Raw genomic sequence first — 20,203 nt, forward strand, 5'->3', positions numbered from 1 at the left:
AAAGTGTCTTTGTGCAACTTGACTGTGTTGCGGTCAATAAATGTCTGTGTTGTTCTTCTTTGCTTTGTGTATCCTTTATTTAGTAAAGACCACATCAAGTTATTAGTTTAAGGCTAAATCCTACAATGAAAATATGAAAATAAATAAGAAAATATTTGTTTTCCTTGTCTAAGGACTTCAGATGTGTTTGTGATGCTAGAGCATCAGCATTTCTTTCTTGCTTTGGAATCAGTGAACTCTAGGCTGTGTGTCTGATCAATAAACTGTAAGTCTGTTACTGGCTAGATGTACTTGGAACACCTGGCACTGAAACCCCTGATTTCAGCTTCAGTAGCTGTGAGTATCAGATTAGAGTAAGATGGTATTTGCATAGGTAAAAGCATTTTTAAAACTCTCATATTCCTTTAATATGCAGCCTATTTTATTGCTGTTTATAGTATGCTGTTTTTTTCTTTAAGCATCGAGGTCCCAAAGTGTTCTGTTTACGCAGATGTCAAATTATTTTGTCTTGAGGGTTTGGTTTTATTTCCTTATTTTCCTTAGACAACCCACATCGTGTTTTGCTCATTCAGTAATTTTATATCGTATATGTTTTTCCTTTTCTTTCCAGATGCAGAGGGAAATTGCTTATACAGGACGAGATGGCCCAAGCGGTTCCCGCCCTGGATCTGCCACGCACCCCCTGCATGCGATGCCCAGCTCTCCACCCTCCACCCCGGTGCCCCACTCCATGCCCCCCTCTCCATCCAGGATTCCCTATGGTGGGGGCCGGCCCATGGGTGTGCCAGGCAATGCCACTATCCCCAGGGACCGTCTCTCCAGCATGCCAGCCTCGCGCTCCATATCGCCCAGCCCAAGCGCCATTTTGGAGAGACGGGACGTGAAGCCAGATGAGGACATGAGCAGCAAAAACCTTACCCTGATCCGAAATGAAGGTCTGTACGGTGACCCCTACTTGTTTCACGAGGGGAGGATGAGTGTGGCTGCACCCCACTCCGGACACCCCCTCGATGTCCCCGATCACATTGTAGCCTACCATCGCGGTGCCATGAGGTCATCAAGCACTTACTGCAACCCTTCAATGCAGCCTGAAATGCTGGAGCAGTCCTTGTACAGACAAAAGTCACGGAGGTACACGGAGAGCCATTTGCCCACTCTCGGCTCTAAAACACCCCCTGCCTCGCCCCACAGGGTGGCTGACATGAGAATGGTCGATATTCATCCTCACCATGGCACTCACATTCCTCACCACACCATCCAGGCTGACAGGTCTTCCCCCAGCCGCCAGTCGTTCAAAAAGGAGCCAGGACCGCCTGTGTTCGTGGATGCGAAAGCACGGAGTGCTGTTGGCCTCCCGGGCATGGCCGAGGCGATGCCCTCTCCAGCTGACAAGCAGACTTTTGGCTATGGGTCACCTACCATGCCCAAGGACAAGGAGACAAGGTAAGGCAGAGCTGGGGCTTAATTCATGCAAATGGAAAACGTTCCTAATCTGCATATCCTTTGATGTTTAACACTCAGGGGACAATGTAATGTGTAGGAGCCTGCTGCACCCGGCTGCAGTGTTTATTAGCTGTCTGTCAAGGTAGTTAGTAATTTAGAGGAGGTGCAACACCACCCATTATTAATTTGAAAGTATTGTCAACCCATGATGAATCCCTAGTTATTTTCATTTGTGTAAACTTCAGTCATTGGAAAAAATATAATAAAATAAAATGATTAACTAGGATTTTTCTTTCCAGACAACCAGATCATGTTACAAGAACAAATGATGTTCTGTTCCTGTTAATAAGGGAATATATTTCACCCCCATTAAGAATGACACTCTGATATTACAATTTTGGTTCTTTATGGAGTGAAGTTTTTCTCATCTAGTGTTAGGAAATGGGAAGTATTTATCATTACTGTCCTATCTCCTGTAAAACATGAATTTGCATAAAAATAGGACAGTTGTTTACAATAATGTTCCTTGAGGGGAAACTGCTGAGAAGAGCAAGTCTGTCCCAGGGAAGAAATTGAAACACGACTGCTGTTCTCAATGATTTTTCCAGCATCACAAGTAGTTGGTGACCTGGCTGTTTCTAACTTGTGTGCGCTGATGATGACAATGATCTCTCCTGTCTTTTTAAGGACCAGATTTTACGCAAAGGTCTGTGAAGGCTTCTCCTGCCATAGACCCTGCCTTAGGAGAGAAAAATCATTACGCTGCCAGGCTGTTGCTGTGCATTTATACGAGCTGTGTTAATCTCTAGCGTATTGTTTGTGCTGTTAACTTTTATAGAGCTCTTTAGGGAAGTGAAGATGAATAGCTGGAAAATGCTGAGCTCACAGAGGCTAAAGGTAACTGCTGACTGCCTTAACCGCTGGGAAGATCTGGAGCTTCGTATAGCCCCCAGACTTCCCCTCCATTTGAGCAACTTGCTCAAGAATTAGTTGCCTCTTGCCATGCTTGGCCAGAAAAAAAAGCATTTTGAGGTTCATTTATGGGGAAAAAATTGAAGAAAATGAAGAAAATGAGCCATCCACAAAAATTACAGGCTTATAGCTTGGTAGTTATGTTGACATAAGAGTGTGAGTTAGGATATATTACAATCTAGGGTCAGTGAAATATGATTTTTATCTATCTGTTTCCAAGAGAACATTGCAGGTACCTGAATTTTCATTTCAAGCTTCCATTATTAAAACTGGGAAATAATTTGAAGGAAATTTGCCAGTTCCAATCCATTTTCAGATTGAAAATTTTACAAGGTTCATGACAGGAGGTTGAAAATAAGGAACCACACCAACAACTTTTCAGTTTGTGCAACTTCCTTTCTTCCCACTGGGCATCTCAGCTCTTCACTCAGCTACACAGAAATGCACAAGGCCGTGTGTTTGTAAATGGATAAAGAGCAACTATACTGATAGTTCTGCAGCTCCTTAAAAGGGAGTTTTGCACCAGCAGTTTTAGTCCTGGTCCCAGAATATAGTAACAGTGAAGAAAACAGCACTTGCACAGTTGCACTTCCAAATAAATACATGACCTTAAAATTCAGCATGGTGTGTATTAGTCACATGGCACTAAAAGAATCATTCTGAAAGCTGTCGTTATGAGTTGTGGTTTTTTTCAACATCGAGGAAGTGGGACTTTCTGAAAAATATTTGTAAATACCAAATGCAATTAATGCAAATTGGTGTGTTTCCTAACCACTGCAATTTAAGAATTGGGTTGAGTTCTACAGATACAAAATGCTTATTTTTGCTTTGTAATAATTTCATAAACTTTGAAAGCAAACACTGTTGAAACTGTACCAAACTAAACAAGGGGTTATCCAGGTTGAGGTGCTCTTTTCCAGCTTTAGCAGGGGCCGAATTGTTACAAGGTTGCCATGAACACCTGAAGGGTGATGTATATAATGGCAGAAAGGTATCCTGTGCCTTGTTGTATAGGACTTAACGGTTTACACCCATAAGCAGTAGAGCTGGGCTTACTTCTGTGAGTAAGAGTATTTTGGGGATTGGAGAGATGGGGCGGAATTCATTCTCTTCCAGGCATGGTAAAATGTAGTGTATGGTGCTCTGTTGTGCACATTATCTACTTGCTGATGCCAAGAGCCCAAGAGCCAGGCCACAGAACGCACATGGCAGGGTGTTCAGTCAGCCTGCATGCAGAAGGTGTCAGGTGTGGGCAGATTGAGGATCTCTTGGTCTTGGGAGTACTGAGGAGTGAGGTCTTTTGCATTTGTGCATTGTGACAGCAGACACTCTGCATCCTGACTCATTCAGGAGTGGGTTGAGGACCCTGCAGGCACCAAACCCATCAGCTCATCACTGTTCTTCCTTTAATCTCTAGTGGAGTGTGCTGTGAGCAAAGAAAACCTCTCTTGTGCCATGTCTTTGTGGAATTTACCTTGAAGTAGCACTGTCACAACCTCAGGACAGTGCAAATTTAAGTATAAGTCAGACGGAAGATTGAAATGGATAGTGACAATGTCAGAAGTAAACCTGAATCTTTCTTCCCCTGTTAATTCTCCTTCAATTTTTCCAGTCCAGGGCTGAACTGGGATATCTCTGTAATTTATCAGAATATGTTGCGTACTTATAGCAGATAAGACCTCTCATGGACTGTGTCCTGTTTTGGTTGAAGAAAATGGTTCCATTACCTTTGGAAGTTACTAAAGGCAAAACAGATATTTAAATGTTGATAAATTGGAAAGGAAACTGTTTATCCAAAAGTGCATTCAATTGAGTACTGTTTAACTTTCAGTCTTTGCATTTATAATGTGTTCAAAATTTTAGGTTATTTGAAGTGCTGAATACATATATAATTAATGCTGCTACTCACTAAAACACAATCCTTAGAACAGCAAGATAACTCAAGAGAACATTTTTTTCTCAGGAGTGTACTGTGGTTCTCTTCTACCTGAACACAACTTTTATCCTCTTCTTTTTATACCACCTTAGTGATTAGTGAGAAAAAATGATGGTTGGACTGAGCAAAAAATGTGATCACATTCATGGCTCATGGCTTGCAGTTCAATACTAAAGTTTAATGGCCAACTGTAGATTATCAGATACTCTTTCCACTACTAAAGTACTTTATTGTTTGGTATGTAAAGTATGGATGAACTCTCTGTGCATTAGGAAAAATGGCCATACAAAGCCATGAAAAGGCAGGAACAGTGAGGAGACTCCATCAGCAATTCACTGAGAATCATGTAAGGGGAGCTTTGCAGATACACTCTCTTAGACACTTTCCACAGGGCCAAAATTGCATCTTCCTTTGTGAAAGGTGTTGAATAACCAGGCAGAAAAAGATGAATGCAAATGACTGATACAGGATGGAGGAAAGATAAACTCTATTTTGGCTTCCTTCTGTTAGAGGAACTGTTTGTACGACAATGAGATGCAGACTCTTGGATAAGAGTTGTCACATAGTATCACAGCTGGCGGTGCTTTGGAATTTCCTTTTTCCCCCTTTAGCTCCAAGTAGAAAGATTGAATTTAATTTTCTTCTTAGAAGATTGAAATACTCAGGTGTGTGTATCTTTCCGTGACAAGAGAGAAGAGTACAGAAGAGTTCTGCTGGTCTTTTGTTCCCACCTTTCCAGCTTTTTGGGGGGATTTTGGAATAAAGTTTGACTGAGACACCTTCAGTTGGTTCTAGGGAAGCCATTGAGAAAGACAACCTATTCCTGTTCCTTCTCCTTTGTCACTGAGATAAAAAAAATTTTAATGAAATGTTTCCCTCGTGGGGTAATATAGAAAACAATGTGTATTTCCGTGTCTCTGATCCTCTTTGATTGCTACACTGACTTCACTTGGGGTTTAGCTATAAAATATGAAGTCACTGAAAATTCTTCTCCAGGAAGGTGTGCCAATTAGTTCATGGTGCAGACTTGGTATTTGAGTACATCTGTTATGGATGATGCACTGTACCGCCTAGGAACATGAATGAACAGTTACACAACCCAGTTTTATTCTGTGTCTGTGCGAAGTATTTTCTCAGTGATGTGAATATGAAAGATGTCCCCCAGGAAAGGGAAGTAACATGCGAGTCACGCTTAAGTAGCATTGCTGTGACAAGTGGAAATCAATTCAGCAATATGCTGTGCCCTTCTTGGCATTACTTCCAGTTAATTGCAGTAGAGGGAATTACATGAAACCTCAATGAAGCTGTAAGGAAGAAATCTGGTCATGAAATCTAATGTATATCAATGCCCAGTCCCCAGAGAAGCAAGGGCTTGCTTTGCTTTGCTGAATTTGGAGAGCAGGGTGCTAAGGCAGTGCCCAGTGCCTGGACAAACCCTGGGCTGCTGGGTAGAACAGTGCTGGCAAGTGGCCTGTGCCTGCCTTGCTGGCCAACATCTGTGAAAAGCCGAAGTCTGAGGGAGAGACCTGCTGGGCTGGGCATCTCTTCTGACCTTGGCCCCTTCCTTTCCTCCCTCACCATGCTGCCACCTCTGACTCTCCCAGCATTCACAGGAAAACAATGTGAAACAATGCCTTTCTCTGTGCAGGCTGATAAAATAGACATTTCTTTCCCAACTGCTGTAGAAAGAACCCTCCCTGCACTTCCTGGGTGGTGGAGAATTGTAGCTTTATCTGGAAAATTAATCTGGGAACAGAGAAGGGGTTGGGTCTTGTGCTACCACCACCAGCAAAGAGACACCACTGCTTTTGTTCTGCCTGACTCTCTCTCATAATACTCCACATCCCAGCCTGACCTGCCAAGAGGGACTGGGGCCTGCCCCATGTCACTGGAGTGCCAGCCTGTCCTGTGCCCTGGGAGCCTTGGTCTGCCTGATGTCACCAGCGTGACAACCTGTCCCATACTGTGGGAACCCTGGCCTGCCCCATCCATGGGACCCTGGCCTGCCCATGCAGGCAGGGCTGTTGAGGCAGGCTGTTCTACCACCTTTCCTCTCCACGGCAGAAGGTAGAATTTACAATGTTAAGAACCAAAAACGCGCAGTTTTCATGGTGGTGCTGGCATCCCTGGTACACTCTGGCCTGGCATAGGCTGAGAAGGCATTCATTTCCTCCCTCCTGGAGCTGAGGCTGCTCCAGCCCTTCACAGGGAAACCAGAGGGGAAGGTATTGGCTGCAGAGCCTGTCCCTACTTCTTTGGGGCCATGTGGCAGGCAACAGGACTAGGCCACCAGCCCTCCCAGCCATGTCAACCAAGGTCACGGCCTCAGCCACCAGTCTGTCTGCATCCCTCCCTGCCTGTGCTGGAGCACGCTGCCTCCCACCACTCACACTGCCTGGCCTCTGAAAATCAAATGGTTTTATTTAGTGCCTAAAAGGCATCTCTTTTCAGACACCTGTTTTTGAAATGTTTGGTGCTGCTGACCATAAGAAGTGTCTGGGTATTACAATGAAACGGTTACAGGAAAAATCCTGCCTTGTTTCTAACGGAGTAACTCCAGAGCACATGTAGATTCTTCACATTTTTAATGCTTTTACCATGTGAAAAATAATGTGCTCTGTGCAATTGATTCCAGTATTTCATTCGTTTTTCATCATCTCCTATCTCTGGAACATCCCGCTCCCTCTTAACAACATATTTTCCTAAATTTCATGGCAAAGGACAAGATCAGCTTTGTGTAGCCATAATCTCTTTTGAAGCAGAAAATTGTTTCCAGATTATCAAACGTGGGATGGAAAAAACATCATATTTATGAATTGGTAAAACAGATAGACTTCCAGTTGAGTTTAGTTATAGGAAGGTTTTGTGATGATTATTTGGGAAAAAAATTTTCATTATTAAGTGTCAAAAATACTGTATAAAAGTTTGTTAGAATATATTTATCCCTGTGTTTTAGTACTTGTTTGAATTCCAAAAGTTACTCTAGCCTGAACCAATTTCTTATTTTAAATCTTGTAATAGTGGAAATTCTGTAATGTATTTCTTGGTTTGAAATTAATTAGGTCAGATTCACTAGTCTTTTCATCACCATTCAAAATACCTTTCAGCATGAAGACAGAAAAGTAAGACGCACACACTGTATTAAATTGCAATAAGAACACATCTGTTGGCTGGTGACTGACTGACCACTTTCTTCCCTGCTTGTGTCTGTTAGCATCTCATTACTTGTTTTGCTGCCCTGTTTTCTCAACTTGTGGGTGTCTCAGAGTCCCTCCTGGCTATGGTATCTGTGTGCTATCCCAGCACATCTCATTCATTCTCTGAATGTGAATTAAATAATTAGCCTGGTTAATCCATCTAGCTGCAGTGAAGGCTGGCTACTCGCTTTGTGTCGTGTCAGCTTGCTTTGCCTGATATTGGTACCTGCATTTGAGTTTATGTGACCCTTATTGACTGGCATTGTTGCTTTGGCCACCAGACAGCAACTGAAGCTGAGGGTGGCTGGACTTTTGCTGCTCCCATGTGCCCAGGATGCCACAGTGTTGATGGATGGGCCTTACAGCAGGCTGAGTCTGTATCTGAGTGTGTCTGTCCCATCTTCTTTCATCAGTCACTGCTGCTTAGTCACTTGCTTTTTGAGAAGTTTTGTTCCAAGTCACCTTCTAAAATCACAGCCCACTGTTAGCATTTGCTTCTGTGTGTCTCCCCAGACTCTCTAACTGCTGGCACATAGGGATACCTTTTCAGAAAGTCCCATGCTGACATGTGTTTGTGTGTCACTGACATAATGGCATGTGTAAGTGGGCAGCTGTGTGAGCAAAAGGCCATTTTGGAGCCCGCTGAGGAAATCCCCTGGTACCTGACTAATGTATGCATTTGTATGCAAACAGATAAGCACACAAATTTTAGCCTTCCAATCCAAAAGATGTCATTGTTGTTGTTGTTTAGTAACCTTTGGTCCCTGTAGAAAAGACTGAACATATCTATTGTAGTTCCTCTTTGTCTCTTTTCTTCTGTTTTAAGGATTTTCTCAGGATACGTGTATGAAAGCAAATCTGTTTTATTATACGATTGCTGTACAGTCTGCATTTGGTGTCCTGTGCCTCTCTGTAACATTTCTGTCCTTTCCAAGGCAGACAGTTGTGATGTCAGGTGCAAAGGATTTGGGCTGGAAAGTAGTCAGCTTGGGCAGATTAACTGCTTCACAGACAAAAATCCTGGGTTTGGGGAAAGTAAAAATAGTATCAAGAAAAAGCGTGAAGTCTTTAATCCTGAAACCTTATGTACAGGCAAAATGATTGGCTCAGGGTAGGTAGAAAATACATGTAGTACTGAAAAAACTGTTTTTCACTGGATCCAAGAGGCATTAGATTGTTTTAGGTACCTGTCTTGTGCGATCATTACAAGTTTATTATCCTGGTGGTGGTTTGTTTTGTTCATTTTAACTAAGCAGATGTCTTTTTTATTGTCTGTTACCATGCAAAAGCTGTCCAAAACGTGATATGGTAAGTTGCTGCAATAAGGTATATGCAAACTGGTACCCATGGGCCTTTGCCCAAACTCTGTAGTGTCTTTCCAATCTTGTGGTAATCATTCACCTAGAAAAACAAATCTGAAAGCGAATATATCTGGCTTTAACAAACGGTTCTCTTGTCTTACAGAGAGAGGATACAAGCCATGGAGAAACAGATTGCCAGTTTAACTGGTCTTGTTCAGTCTGCGCTTTTTAAAGGGCCAAATACAAGTAATAGCAAAGATGCTTCTAGGTAAAAACAGAATTCATCTGTAATGATTTTAGTAATCAATCAACAAAAATAATATTTGAATGTAATAGTAAAAAAAAACCAACCTGATTGCTCAATCATTTTTAAATATCTTTATCATCTCCATGAGAATGCTAGGCAGAGAGGAAGAGTATGACAAATTATAGATGGAGATTAACTGCATTACTCTTCTTTGTGTTAAAAAGAATTAATGTAGCTACATCTCTGTGCTTTCTGCTGCTTGTACTCCATTCCTTGCTTAACTTGTATTAAGAGGTGATTTAAAAAAAAACAACAAACAACTGACTGGTGATGTAAATTAAAAATATATATACTAGACAAGGCCATTTAATATGCTGAATATAAACTTCACTATAGTTTTAATATTAGTAAGCTAAAATTATTATTTTTCTTTTGATTACTTTAGTGAGAAGATGATGCTGAAAACTGTGTCCAGCAAGAGCAGCGTTGACACTGCAGGTAAGATAATTCACTTTTATTTTACAAATTATTCAGATATATGAATAACTCTAACATTACAACCATCACAGCTTATGGAAATGTCAAATTTATTTAAATTCCTGTAGCTGTACTGTCAGAACCAAAGTTTAAGTTCAGGATATGGGAGTCGATCACATCTTTAAGAGAGGAATTTCTGACAGGTTGAAATGGTATTTGGAATGAATTTTACACCTGTGCTGAATGGTTTAAATGAGATGCAGAGCCTCTGCACATGGTGAATTTTCCAGTGACTCATCCTGTCTATAGTATATATATCTGTCATTAACCCCATATGTATCCAGACTGTTGTAGGAGACTAAATATTTCCTTCTTTTTCTGGTCACCTGAACTTTTCTCTAGGGACCTTCTGTCGGTAGGATGCTATGGATGTAACAGCACCAAGAAATTTAGTAGTCAGCAAGACATCACTTTTCCTAATCAAGCCACATTGATCTGTTAGTTAATTATTAGAGCTCACCTAAACTGTTCTGAGTTATTGATTATGAAGCTGGTAAGGCCTGATGTTATTTTACCTTCCCACTTGGAGAGCTGTTAAGTGTTTAAAAGATGGAGTTAAGGCTGTTGTGAAAGAAGATCTCCATGTGATTGAAGCTCTTTGTCTATGGGCTGTTGCTGGAGAAGTCTGCAGGGTGTTGGTGTGTTTATATGCCTCCTCTTCGCCCTTTGTCATTCACTGAATGCAAATAAAGGCAGTTCTCCACTTCCTGGTAGCTCTGTTCCCACAGGGAGGTCTGTGCCCTGGCAGGTAGTAAACCACACACATTTATTAGCAAACCTATTATGCTCCTAACTAGCCTTTCTGTTGGAGCTGTTAGTTCATGTTCGGGATTCCTGTTTATCTGGAATTGCATTATGTCCTCCTAACTGACAGAAATCAAACTAGACCTGGAAACTATCAAGCACATTGCAAGAAGGAAAGTGCTAAAATCCTGGTACTGAAGCTTTTCTCCCAAGCCACTCTCTGGTCTGATTCCAACTCTTCCCTTCCTGCTGGCCTCTGGATAGGGAGAACAATACTTAAAGCTTTGAAGAAATAAGCTGTAATTTCTCACTTTCAGACAATTTACTAAAAAGTCTGTAATTTTTCAAAACAGCTGCAAAATGCTCCTAGACTTTTCCCTATTGCAGTGTCATTATAGAGTGAGAATTTATGGTATTTCCCAGTTGCACAGGCCTTGTCTCATATAAAGCACTTATGAAACCATCACAACCTGCACACACATTGCCTTGTGTTCCTCTTTGTAGTGTATTGCCATTCAGTCTTTCTTCTTGCCTGTGTTGGTACTAATTCAGACAAGTACTTTGCAGGGGGTGATGAGTTAGAGGTCCTGATCTAAGCTTGGAGTGAGGGTTTGGACCAGATGACTTCCAGAGGTCCCTTTAAACCTAAATTATTCATTTGTGTTTGCACATATGAATGTTCTCACAATGAAATGAGAAGTGGAATAATATTCATTGGGAAAATCACACAAAGTGAAGGTGGGTATCCCTCTGGAAGTCCTGCCCAGCCGACGAGAATAGCTTGGCTCCTCTGACCAGCAACCGTTTCCTGCCCCTGTCATTCCCAAATACTCCTCACTCACATCTTATCATATGACTGAACACATGTCCCTGAAATGGCAAAATTACATGTAACAGCTGCGTATCTAGGCATGGGAGGAAGGTCAAAAGACCAGATCAGCATTTGTCACTTACTGATAGAAACATTGACTTTGTCAGATGGCTATACCCGTATCCAGCATGTGAGTAAGGATTCTAGCATTCAGGTTATGCCTTTCTCATCACTTTGGAGATGGGGACAGGGCACTGGGACCAACCATGCAGCCAGCAGCCTGCAGGGATCCCTATCAATGCTATAAAGTAGCTATAAAGTAACTGCATGCCTAAATCCTGTCCTTCCAGAATGGCTCAGTCAGAAAATTAAATTGTAGCAGCTATGGGAAACAAGGTGTGATGACCCCAATACACTACAGTATTGTAACCCACAACAGCTATTACTGAAAACTGGTGTATAATAGAATTGTCTTGTATAATGAAATATTTTGCTTTTGCACCTGCTTTTGAAATTGCCCATGACACAGTCTAGTAAGTCAATGCAGTTCCTGCTTACTTGAAAATTAGGCAATCTTCCAGAATATGCTGTAGAATGTTTCTCCTTTTTGTAAATATGCTTGGGTTTAAATGTGCCAGCAGCATCCAGAAACACTTCTGCTGACCGCTGTCTTGTTCTTCAATTCAACCCTATCTTTATTAAGTATAGTCATTCAGGCAGTCGATTCTCTTACTTTACAATTTCACTTGACAGCTGTGCACTGAGATACCAATTCTAGCAATTTCAAAGTCTGTTTGGAAGAAAAAGTGTTATAAAATGTTGATTGAGCAGTCCTTTCTAGAGCACTGGTAAGCAAAAACATGAATTGCTTCCCATCCTAAATAATAAAACATCTGTGCGAGATAATATTGACTTATCAGTATTGAACCAACATTGTATTTTATAGCATGTGTTCCACTGATAGGAGACTTTCATGCAAAAAAATAGAGAACTAGTTCCCTTGAGATGCGAAAGAACCCAAAATTTCTAAACTCTAGATAACTGTATGTGGCAAGATTGTGAATATTCTATTTGGTACGTAATATAAACCAAATTGTTGTATTTAACATGCTTTTGCTTTGCCAGCCTGTAGCAGCCTCAAATATGAAGAACACCCTTGGAAAAAAAAAAAGCTTTCTCAGTGGGGAAAATGAGACTGTAATGACAATGCTTGTCTGCATTTCTTAAGTTTTATTGCTTTAGGCTCAGTTCTTTCATGATGGGGGTGGGTTCAAAGAACAGTAACCCACCACAGGCTGGTTATGTCTCTTCTACTGATGGTAGGAACAATCCCATGACTGAATCCTCATAAAGATCTTCAGTTTATTAAACACAAATGCCATCAAGGAACTCTTCACTTAGGAAAAGCATGTGACTCTAAAACCAAACCATACTAGGAAGAGTCTCCCTGAGATTGCTAGCAGATACGCTGAGAAATGCTCACATACTCTCTTTTCTGTCATATTTTTGTTCAAGTGGAGATTGCTTGATAGACTAAATCGTAGATTCATTGATTAAATTGAGATCAGTTGTGTCATGGATTACTGGAAAAAGCAATAGCTTTTTGCTAGTTGCTGCCTTGTTAGAAGAGTCAGGAATACATTTTAGTATTTCCTGAAAAGGTATCACGGAGTGTGACTTTCTGTACTAATGCCACAATACAAACCAAGAGGAAGATGGCAGCAGGGAGAAGAATTACAAACATAGGGCTCACATTTGATTCCTCACTCTTTGTGAACTGTCTTATCATCCGTGTATGTCTTATGTGCCTTTTTCACATGACTGACTCCTGCTGTGAACTAAAACATTGTTCATATCTGTGTGCTCTCCTCAGATTCAAAGCCAGATCATGCTAATCTTTGAACTCTGTCAGCATTTGCAAGTCAAACATGATCCTGAATTCATTCTGGATCAATGAGAAGTTGCACAGTTTGATATATACATATGTATGTAGGTATATACATGTGTGTGTGTATATATATATATTATTCTTTTAAGCACATTTTATTGTCTAGTAACTGTCACGTCTCCCTAAATGATGCTTGAAAATGTTGTGGCTCTTTAATAAGAAGATGAGTAATTTGTCAAGAAACATTGCTATATGTCTTCTGATGGCCTCTTCCCCCAGCCTGCTTAAAAACAAAATCTTAGCATTTTAGAAAAAAAAAATCTGGAAAATGGGAGAAGAGCAGTGCCTTTGCAACCACAGCAAAGGTCAAGTGTCAGGGAGAAGTTGTGTTCCTTACCTTCCTGAGCAAACCCCTTCCTGCACATCAGTTCTCTTTGTACTGTAAAAATGGCAGCTTACTTCATTAGCCTTTGTAAAAAAGGCTAAGATTTTTTTTTGTCGAGAGGACTAGGGAATTATGGAGGGGGTTTGCATTCAAGCCCCCTTACCTAGCTCCAGCAAAGGGTTTATTAAAAAACCTCAGAGCTAATGCTGTTTCTTTCCCATTGATCCATCTGGCCACACATCTAATTGCAAAGCTACAGCCTGGGATTATTTCCAAAAGTGAGCAGTACTCCCTAGATGAAGCAGCCCCTCATTCAACTACACTTTTATTCAGTTTTGATGAAAATATGTGTATGTCTGAGAAATCAGCTGTTGATCGTTACTGCTCACTCGTTGTCTCCTTGTGTTTCACACCCCCGGGAGTCCCACCTCACGTGTCACGGGCTCTGAGCACACTCTGCAGCAGGGACACTGTGGCAGCTGAGAGAACCCAGTGGTGAGAAGAGGTGGCTGAGGCAGCTGCGGAGGAGGAGAGCTGCTTTGTAGAGAGTCAGAGACATTTATTGCTTACAGAAGCAGATCACAGTCCATCTACACTAAAAGGAAAGCAGGCAACCCCTTCCTGAGAAAATATGTGAATTGACTGGGGTCCAGCATGGGGGGAGAGACTGGCGGGGACTGATTCATGCCTTGGCTGCATCATCACAGGGTCGAGGGCTGAGGTTTTGGAGCTTTTGCTTGAGGCAAAGAACAGCAGAAAGGTAGATGTGCTTTCAAAAATAGTCCAGATTTGTGGCTAGGGATCAGAACTCTTGGAGGCTTATCCACATTTTTCAGACTCTCTGGTGGTTTCTGTCTGTAAAGTTTATGAACTAAATACAATTTTCTTTAAAAAAAAAAAAAAAAATAGTGCATGTGGGAGAGAAATAAATGCTTGACTGTAGGAAAGACTGGAGTGTACATGTAGACAGATAAGTTTTAGCATATATTAGACTGAAGCACGGAGTGGGTATATAATGGCAGTGAACAAGGACTGTTTATTTCTTGAGTGTTGCTTTCTGTTAAGCAGCTCTTTGAAAGTCAAGAGAGCATTGAATCATACTGGAGTATAGCAAAAATGTGCAGCAGCTTACTCAGCAGTGTAGTGAAAAGTGCTGTTGTTGAAGCACCAAGCAGATTTAGCTGGAGCACGTTTAGAGAAGGTATAGCCTTACAACAGCCTGCACTGGGCTAGAACAGCTTTTTGTCTGAGCATGTCTCCAGAAGCCGATGGCATAGCACACCACATGTAGCATGGATCTGGCCAGAGGAGGTGGGCTTTCACTGACAGGAATTGCAAATGTAGGTAAAGCCAGAAACGTGATTCTTAAAAAACTTTTAGCCTATTTTAAAATAAAAATAGTCTGGTGTAATTTCCATCCTTTAAGAATGCTTCCCTCAGATGAATTTTGCAAAGGCTGTGTTCAAGGTATCCACAGCTGTTGGCAAAGGGATAGCAGTGTGTTGTGCTGAGCTGTACTCACTCGGGCATATTTGGAGACTGTACTGGCTGAAAAGACTACTAGGGATGAGAGTGTGGGATAGAGCTTCCCACTCTTGGATTCATACTCATTTCAGTCAGGAGATGTGTCATGCACTTTAGTGCACTGAAAATTTACCTTTAATAGGCAAAGAAAACACTAGTTTTTCTTTGATTTCATTGAACTTGATGGAATGTGTGCTTGTGGGAACAAATGATGACCAAAATCCCTGTGAAGATCCATTGATGAGCTGTTTTCTGTTTCCTTAGATTTTTTTGTTGTATTCATAGAGAAGGAAGAAATTGAAGTAGGGAATGACCTAATCATAGAGTAGAGTCATGGAATTATTTAGGTTAGAAAAGACCTTTCAAATCCATTCAAATCCATTCAAGTCCAACCATTAACCTAACACTGCCAAGTCCACCACTAAGCCAGGTCCCTAAGCACCACATCTACACGTTTTTTAAATACCTTTGGGGGTGGTGACTCAACCACTTCCCCGGGCAGCCTCTTCCAATGCTTGATAACCATTTTGCTGAAGAAAGTTTTCCTAATACTAAACTTGAACCTCCTCTGGTGCGAGTTTAGGCCATTTCCTTTTGTCCTATCACTTTTTACCTGGGAGAAGAGACCGACTCCAGCCTCTTTTCAGGTAGCTGTAGAGAGTGATAAGGACCTTGAACCTTCTTTTCTTCAGGCTGAACAACCCCAGCTCCCTCAGGCACTTCTCATAAGAATTGTACTCCATATCCTTTATGAGCTTCTCTGGATGTGCACCTCAATCTCTTTCTTGTGCTGGACTTAAAAAATAAAGAGTGTCCTACTGACAGTCTGCCATTTTGTCTGCTGGCAGTGGAGGGGGTGCAGTGGGAAGGGACACTAGAAAGAAAATTTGCAGAATATGGGTGTGTAAGTGCTAATTGAGAGAGGAAGCTGTTACATGGCCATTAGCTTATGAATTGGAATATGCTATTGGAATGTACATTGAAATATGTACCTGTATATAAAGTTTCTTCCCAGGTACTTGAGACTGAAAAGAGAAAGCTTGATATTGATGCTGTTTACAGGAAAAACATACTTTAACAGAGAAAGTCTTGTGAAGACACTGATGTTTTTTTTCGGAGTGTGGCTCAGCTCACTTCCTTGTGTTATGCTGTACTCCTTTCTGACAAACTAAAAGAGAGCGGGTGGATGCAACACAGCTGGAGAGCCTCTGCCACACCTTCATTTTAATTCTCTGGTTTTATGTAGCCACTGTTGGAGACACCTGCTAGAAATAATGCAATTGTCCTTTAAGAAGTGAAGCAAGACTTTCTATAGAAACCTTTTCTCCACATTTGACAGCTTGACTGATTTTCTTTCCTGTGATGATTAAGCAACAAATATGCAGTTCAGGAGTTCTATGAATTTGCATCAGCTCAGTCTCAGATGTCTCCTGGGAGGGCAATCCTGAAGTGACTTGCAGCATCAATTTGATTTTCTGCTGTTTGTGTAATCTGCAGTTATATTTTATTATCCCATCTCCACTACATGTGGTAGAAAGCCTTGAAGTAATGCAATACTCTGATACAACTGAAGTTCCAGCACACATACACTCTGATGTGGTACAGACTTCCCTCAAACTATATTGGATAAGGAGGTGCCAGTCCCCTGTTAATTCTGAGCATTTGCATCTGTCTTTTCCTTGTCTGTCTGTGTGAAATACGCGTGGATTCAGTGGGCAGAGGAAGGATCATGTTTGCACGTTCTCTGCATGAGCTCAACCTGTACTGCTGCTTATTTCAGGTGCTTCTAACATGTCTGGGGGGAAGAATGCACTGGCAACTGTGGATTCAGCTGTCATCCATCACCCTGCTGGAGCCCTATCAATGCAAGTCAGCCTGCATGGTATGAAACGCAACGTGTCAGATCTGCGGCTGCAGCTGCATCAGATGAAGCAGCTACAGGTACGCTTATCTGGGTAATGCTGGGGAAAAAGGTGGGTTGTCAGCAAATGCCTTTTTTCTCCCTCCTTCCCTCCCTCTCTGTCTCTCATTTTCTCTGTCTTTTATTTTTTGTATAAGTGATTCTCAGTAGCAGAGTCCTAGCAAAGAGCAGGTCCAAGTACTACAGACACAAAAGTTCTAGCTTGCATAGTCCTCAAGGTATGGGTATTAGCTCAGTTAAACTACTGCTGCTCGGGTATTGAGAAAAAAATTAATTTCTAGCTTTGCTTGATGACTCTGGATATTAAAGCACTATTTATATTACAGTAATATCAAGTCTGTGATTACAGTTTGGATCCTGCTATGCTATGTGCTGTATAAACATGTCAGAAGAGCCATGTTCCTGCTTCATACTGTTTACAGTTGAGACAGTTTTAAAGATCCTGAATAAACAACTTTGATGTCAGGAAACCCAAATGTAGCTGAGGATCAGTAGACATGCATTAAGCTGGAGTTTGAGTCCTGTATTTACAGAATTGAGAAGAATAGCCAACTTGAACTATAAGGAAAAAAAATATTTTGAAAGTTGTTGCTGTTTGTTGTGCCCTACTTCCATTCACATTTTAGAAGTACCTTTGTAATACACATCAATACCTCAAAACCTGCAAGAAACAATATGAGCATTGAAGAGTTAACAAAAATATTATGTTGGCACATACAGTCCTGCTGCATATATAAATATATGATGTTCATCTCAGACACTGTGAAAATAAGCATATGCAGCTGTACAGGTCTTCAGCCCTTCACTTAATTGGAAACTGAAGAGCACTGTGTCTTGTCCCAGAAGATGGAAAAGGAGGCAAAGCACTTTCTTGTAAGACAAAGCAGACTTCAGTACTCTGCCAGTCCTCCTTGCCCAGGAGGTGACATCACATGTTCGGTATTGTAGGGCTGCGGCTACTGCTTTTACAACCAAGGTGGTTTTGAATGGTACCGCGTCAATCAGGTTTGATATGCTGATTAATTTAGAAGAAAATAATAATGATACAGATCAGAATTCAGAGCATGTTTTTCCTTTACCTCCTTATCTAAAAGAGATGAAATTATGATCCAGTCATAGGACAAGGGAGCAGAACGGTGAGGTGAGCATCAGGATAGGAAAATGTGGCTGACTAAAGATGCTGTGACAAGGTCCTGTGCTCAGTTTGGTGGGAATGAAGAGATGACAGAAGGTAGTTGGAGGAAAGAGTTGTGTCAGTCAGGTGACTTCTGCCTGTCATACAGCTCCCATGCATTTAAACTTCCAGTTTAGGATGAGCATGTTCCTATAGTAATTGTATCTTGCAAAAGCTGTTCTCAGCAGTGCTGCCTATGTGCCAGCCACCATGTTCCCCATCTAATTTCAAGACACTGGTCTTGAATTTGTGCCGGGGACCTCTGCCCTGGCACATTATGTGTATGTGCATGTTCTTCCACATTTGTGCCGCAAACCGCTGCAGCCCCTCTGTCCTTCTGCAACCCCATGTGCCAAATGCAGCTCTTGGCGAATGCCTGCGGTCTGGCCACCAGCTGTGCTTAGCATGTGGCCTTGTAAGGCTGCAGTGCTGCGCTGGGGGCAGTGAGCACATCGTTCTCACAGGGCCTGCTCACTGAGGAGGTGGCATTTCCCCAGCTGCACTTTGTCCCCGTGGCCCTGCCCAGGGCACAAGCCTTGCTTTTGATCAGCTGTAGCAGTATGGCACACAGGAGTGAACAAACTCGTACCATCTGCACAAATCAATGCTGCCAAGGAAGTCTTGAGAAGGGAAAAAGGACGTATCCCAAGTGTGCTCATTAACTCTGGCTGGCTTCCCTTAATTCAGAAATTATAGCAAACTTGGTGCATTGAGCTAGCAGGAAGTTGAGAAATTTGTGATAGTCAGATGGAAGAACCTTTACCTCAAGGGAAGTTTTGGTGTGTTACACATGAATTACATTCATGACAGTGAGTTTTTGTCATGGCTTTCCTGAATTATTTTGAAAAAGAGCTCACGGTACGGCAGCAAGTGAAACAGATAGTGTTTTAAACTGAAGAGTGTTGAAATACCACATTCCTAAGGAAAAGTTTTGTGCTATGTTTTTTCAGAAATGATTATAAGAGAAAAAGTATTTTTCTGTTTACCCAGATTGTTTGCCTTGAATGTTTGACAGTACTTCATATTTTTAACTTTCACTGTTTCTCCTGGGTTGGCAGTCAGTTCGTTCCCGTTTGTATGAATTTTTCATACAGTGACAGACTAGAAGAAACACCAAAAAAAAAGAGAAAAAGATGATTGCCCAGGCACAAAAGTTGTCAGGATGACTAAGAAACAGGAACAGGACACAAAACTATATTTAATACTATCTATTGTTCTATATTCAGTTGATGTTATCTCCATAAGTTCCTACTAATTTCTTTATAGAATCAGAGAACACATGGTGGAAAAGACCCATTGATTCCTGTAGCCTTTGTCCGTGTTGGCAAAATCTTCTTTTTAAACCATATCCAGTAGCAGTTGATCCAGATGTATTGATTCACACACCAGTTAAATATATGTTACCAGATGCAAACAGAAAGTTAAGACTCAGTCTGTGGTTGGATATTAAACAGAGATTCTTGTCATGAAGACATTTGCCTCATGACTGTTGCTAGAAGTTAGATACTCTCCTCGCTACTTCACTTGCATCTTCCTTAAGCACTCTGATTCTCAGAGACATTCAAGAAAGACTAGTTTCGTGGTGCTGTGGAGTTTTCCTCATTGCCAGAGGTAGGCTGTAACCCAGCCTGTGTCCTGGATAAATGTATTGTTGGCAAGAATGGAGCCCATGATGATTTTAGTGGGGTTGTTCATTCTGCAATCACAGACAATCAGAACTCTTAGTCGCAGGTTTGAACCAAACCTTGAAGTGAATGTACATGTTATATGTACATTGGATTTTTTTTTTGTCTACTCCTTATTTTCTTTAGTTGAAAACGTTTTAAGGGAACATAGATATGGTAAGGGTTCAGCATTAGGAATGTGTATGCATGCATGCTTTTCCTTCACTCACTGCATTATTTGCAGGGAAGTGAGTGGTGAAGAAAGGACAGAAAAAGTGATAACAACACTGTCCATAAATGTGGTATATGACCATATACTGTGGAGTATGATACTCAGTCTCAGAAGTGTAACTTTGAATTAGAAAATCAAATATATTTTAAGCTGCATTATAGAACTGCAGTTTGATCAGTGTATGGTGACAAACTTTAGGAACTAGATACTTAGGTTCTACAGAGGTC

At 41.4% G+C, this 20,203-nt stretch overlaps 1 protein-coding gene across 15 annotated transcripts in view; it reads left to right on the forward strand.

Annotated features, from left to right (window-relative positions):
• The window catches only part of KIAA1217 (KIAA1217 ortholog), a 351,359-nt gene that overhangs the window by 302,782 nt on the left and 28,374 nt on the right, over positions 1-20,203 (forward strand). For 10 of the 15 annotated variants that reach the window (XM_050311843.1, XM_050311801.1, XM_050311824.1 and 7 more), the window contains 4 exons: positions 611-1,443; positions 9,013-9,117; positions 9,542-9,594; positions 16,766-16,926. In XM_050311843.1, the coding sequence (XP_050167800.1) occupies positions 611-1,443; positions 9,013-9,117; positions 9,542-9,594; positions 16,766-16,926 (1,152 nt within the window). The remainder of the gene's footprint in view (positions 1-610; positions 1,444-9,012; positions 9,118-9,541; positions 9,595-16,765; positions 16,927-20,203) is intronic. The other 5 variants (XM_050311815.1, XM_050311923.1, XM_050311897.1 and 2 more) reach the window with 1 other exon arrangement.

The sequence above is a fragment of the Myiozetetes cayanensis genome, unplaced genomic scaffold (assembly GCF_022539395.1).
Source record: "Myiozetetes cayanensis isolate MyiCay16 unplaced genomic scaffold, myiCay2020 scf1, whole genome shotgun sequence".
Lineage (NCBI taxonomy): Eukaryota > Metazoa > Chordata > Aves > Passeriformes > Tyrannidae > Myiozetetes > Myiozetetes cayanensis.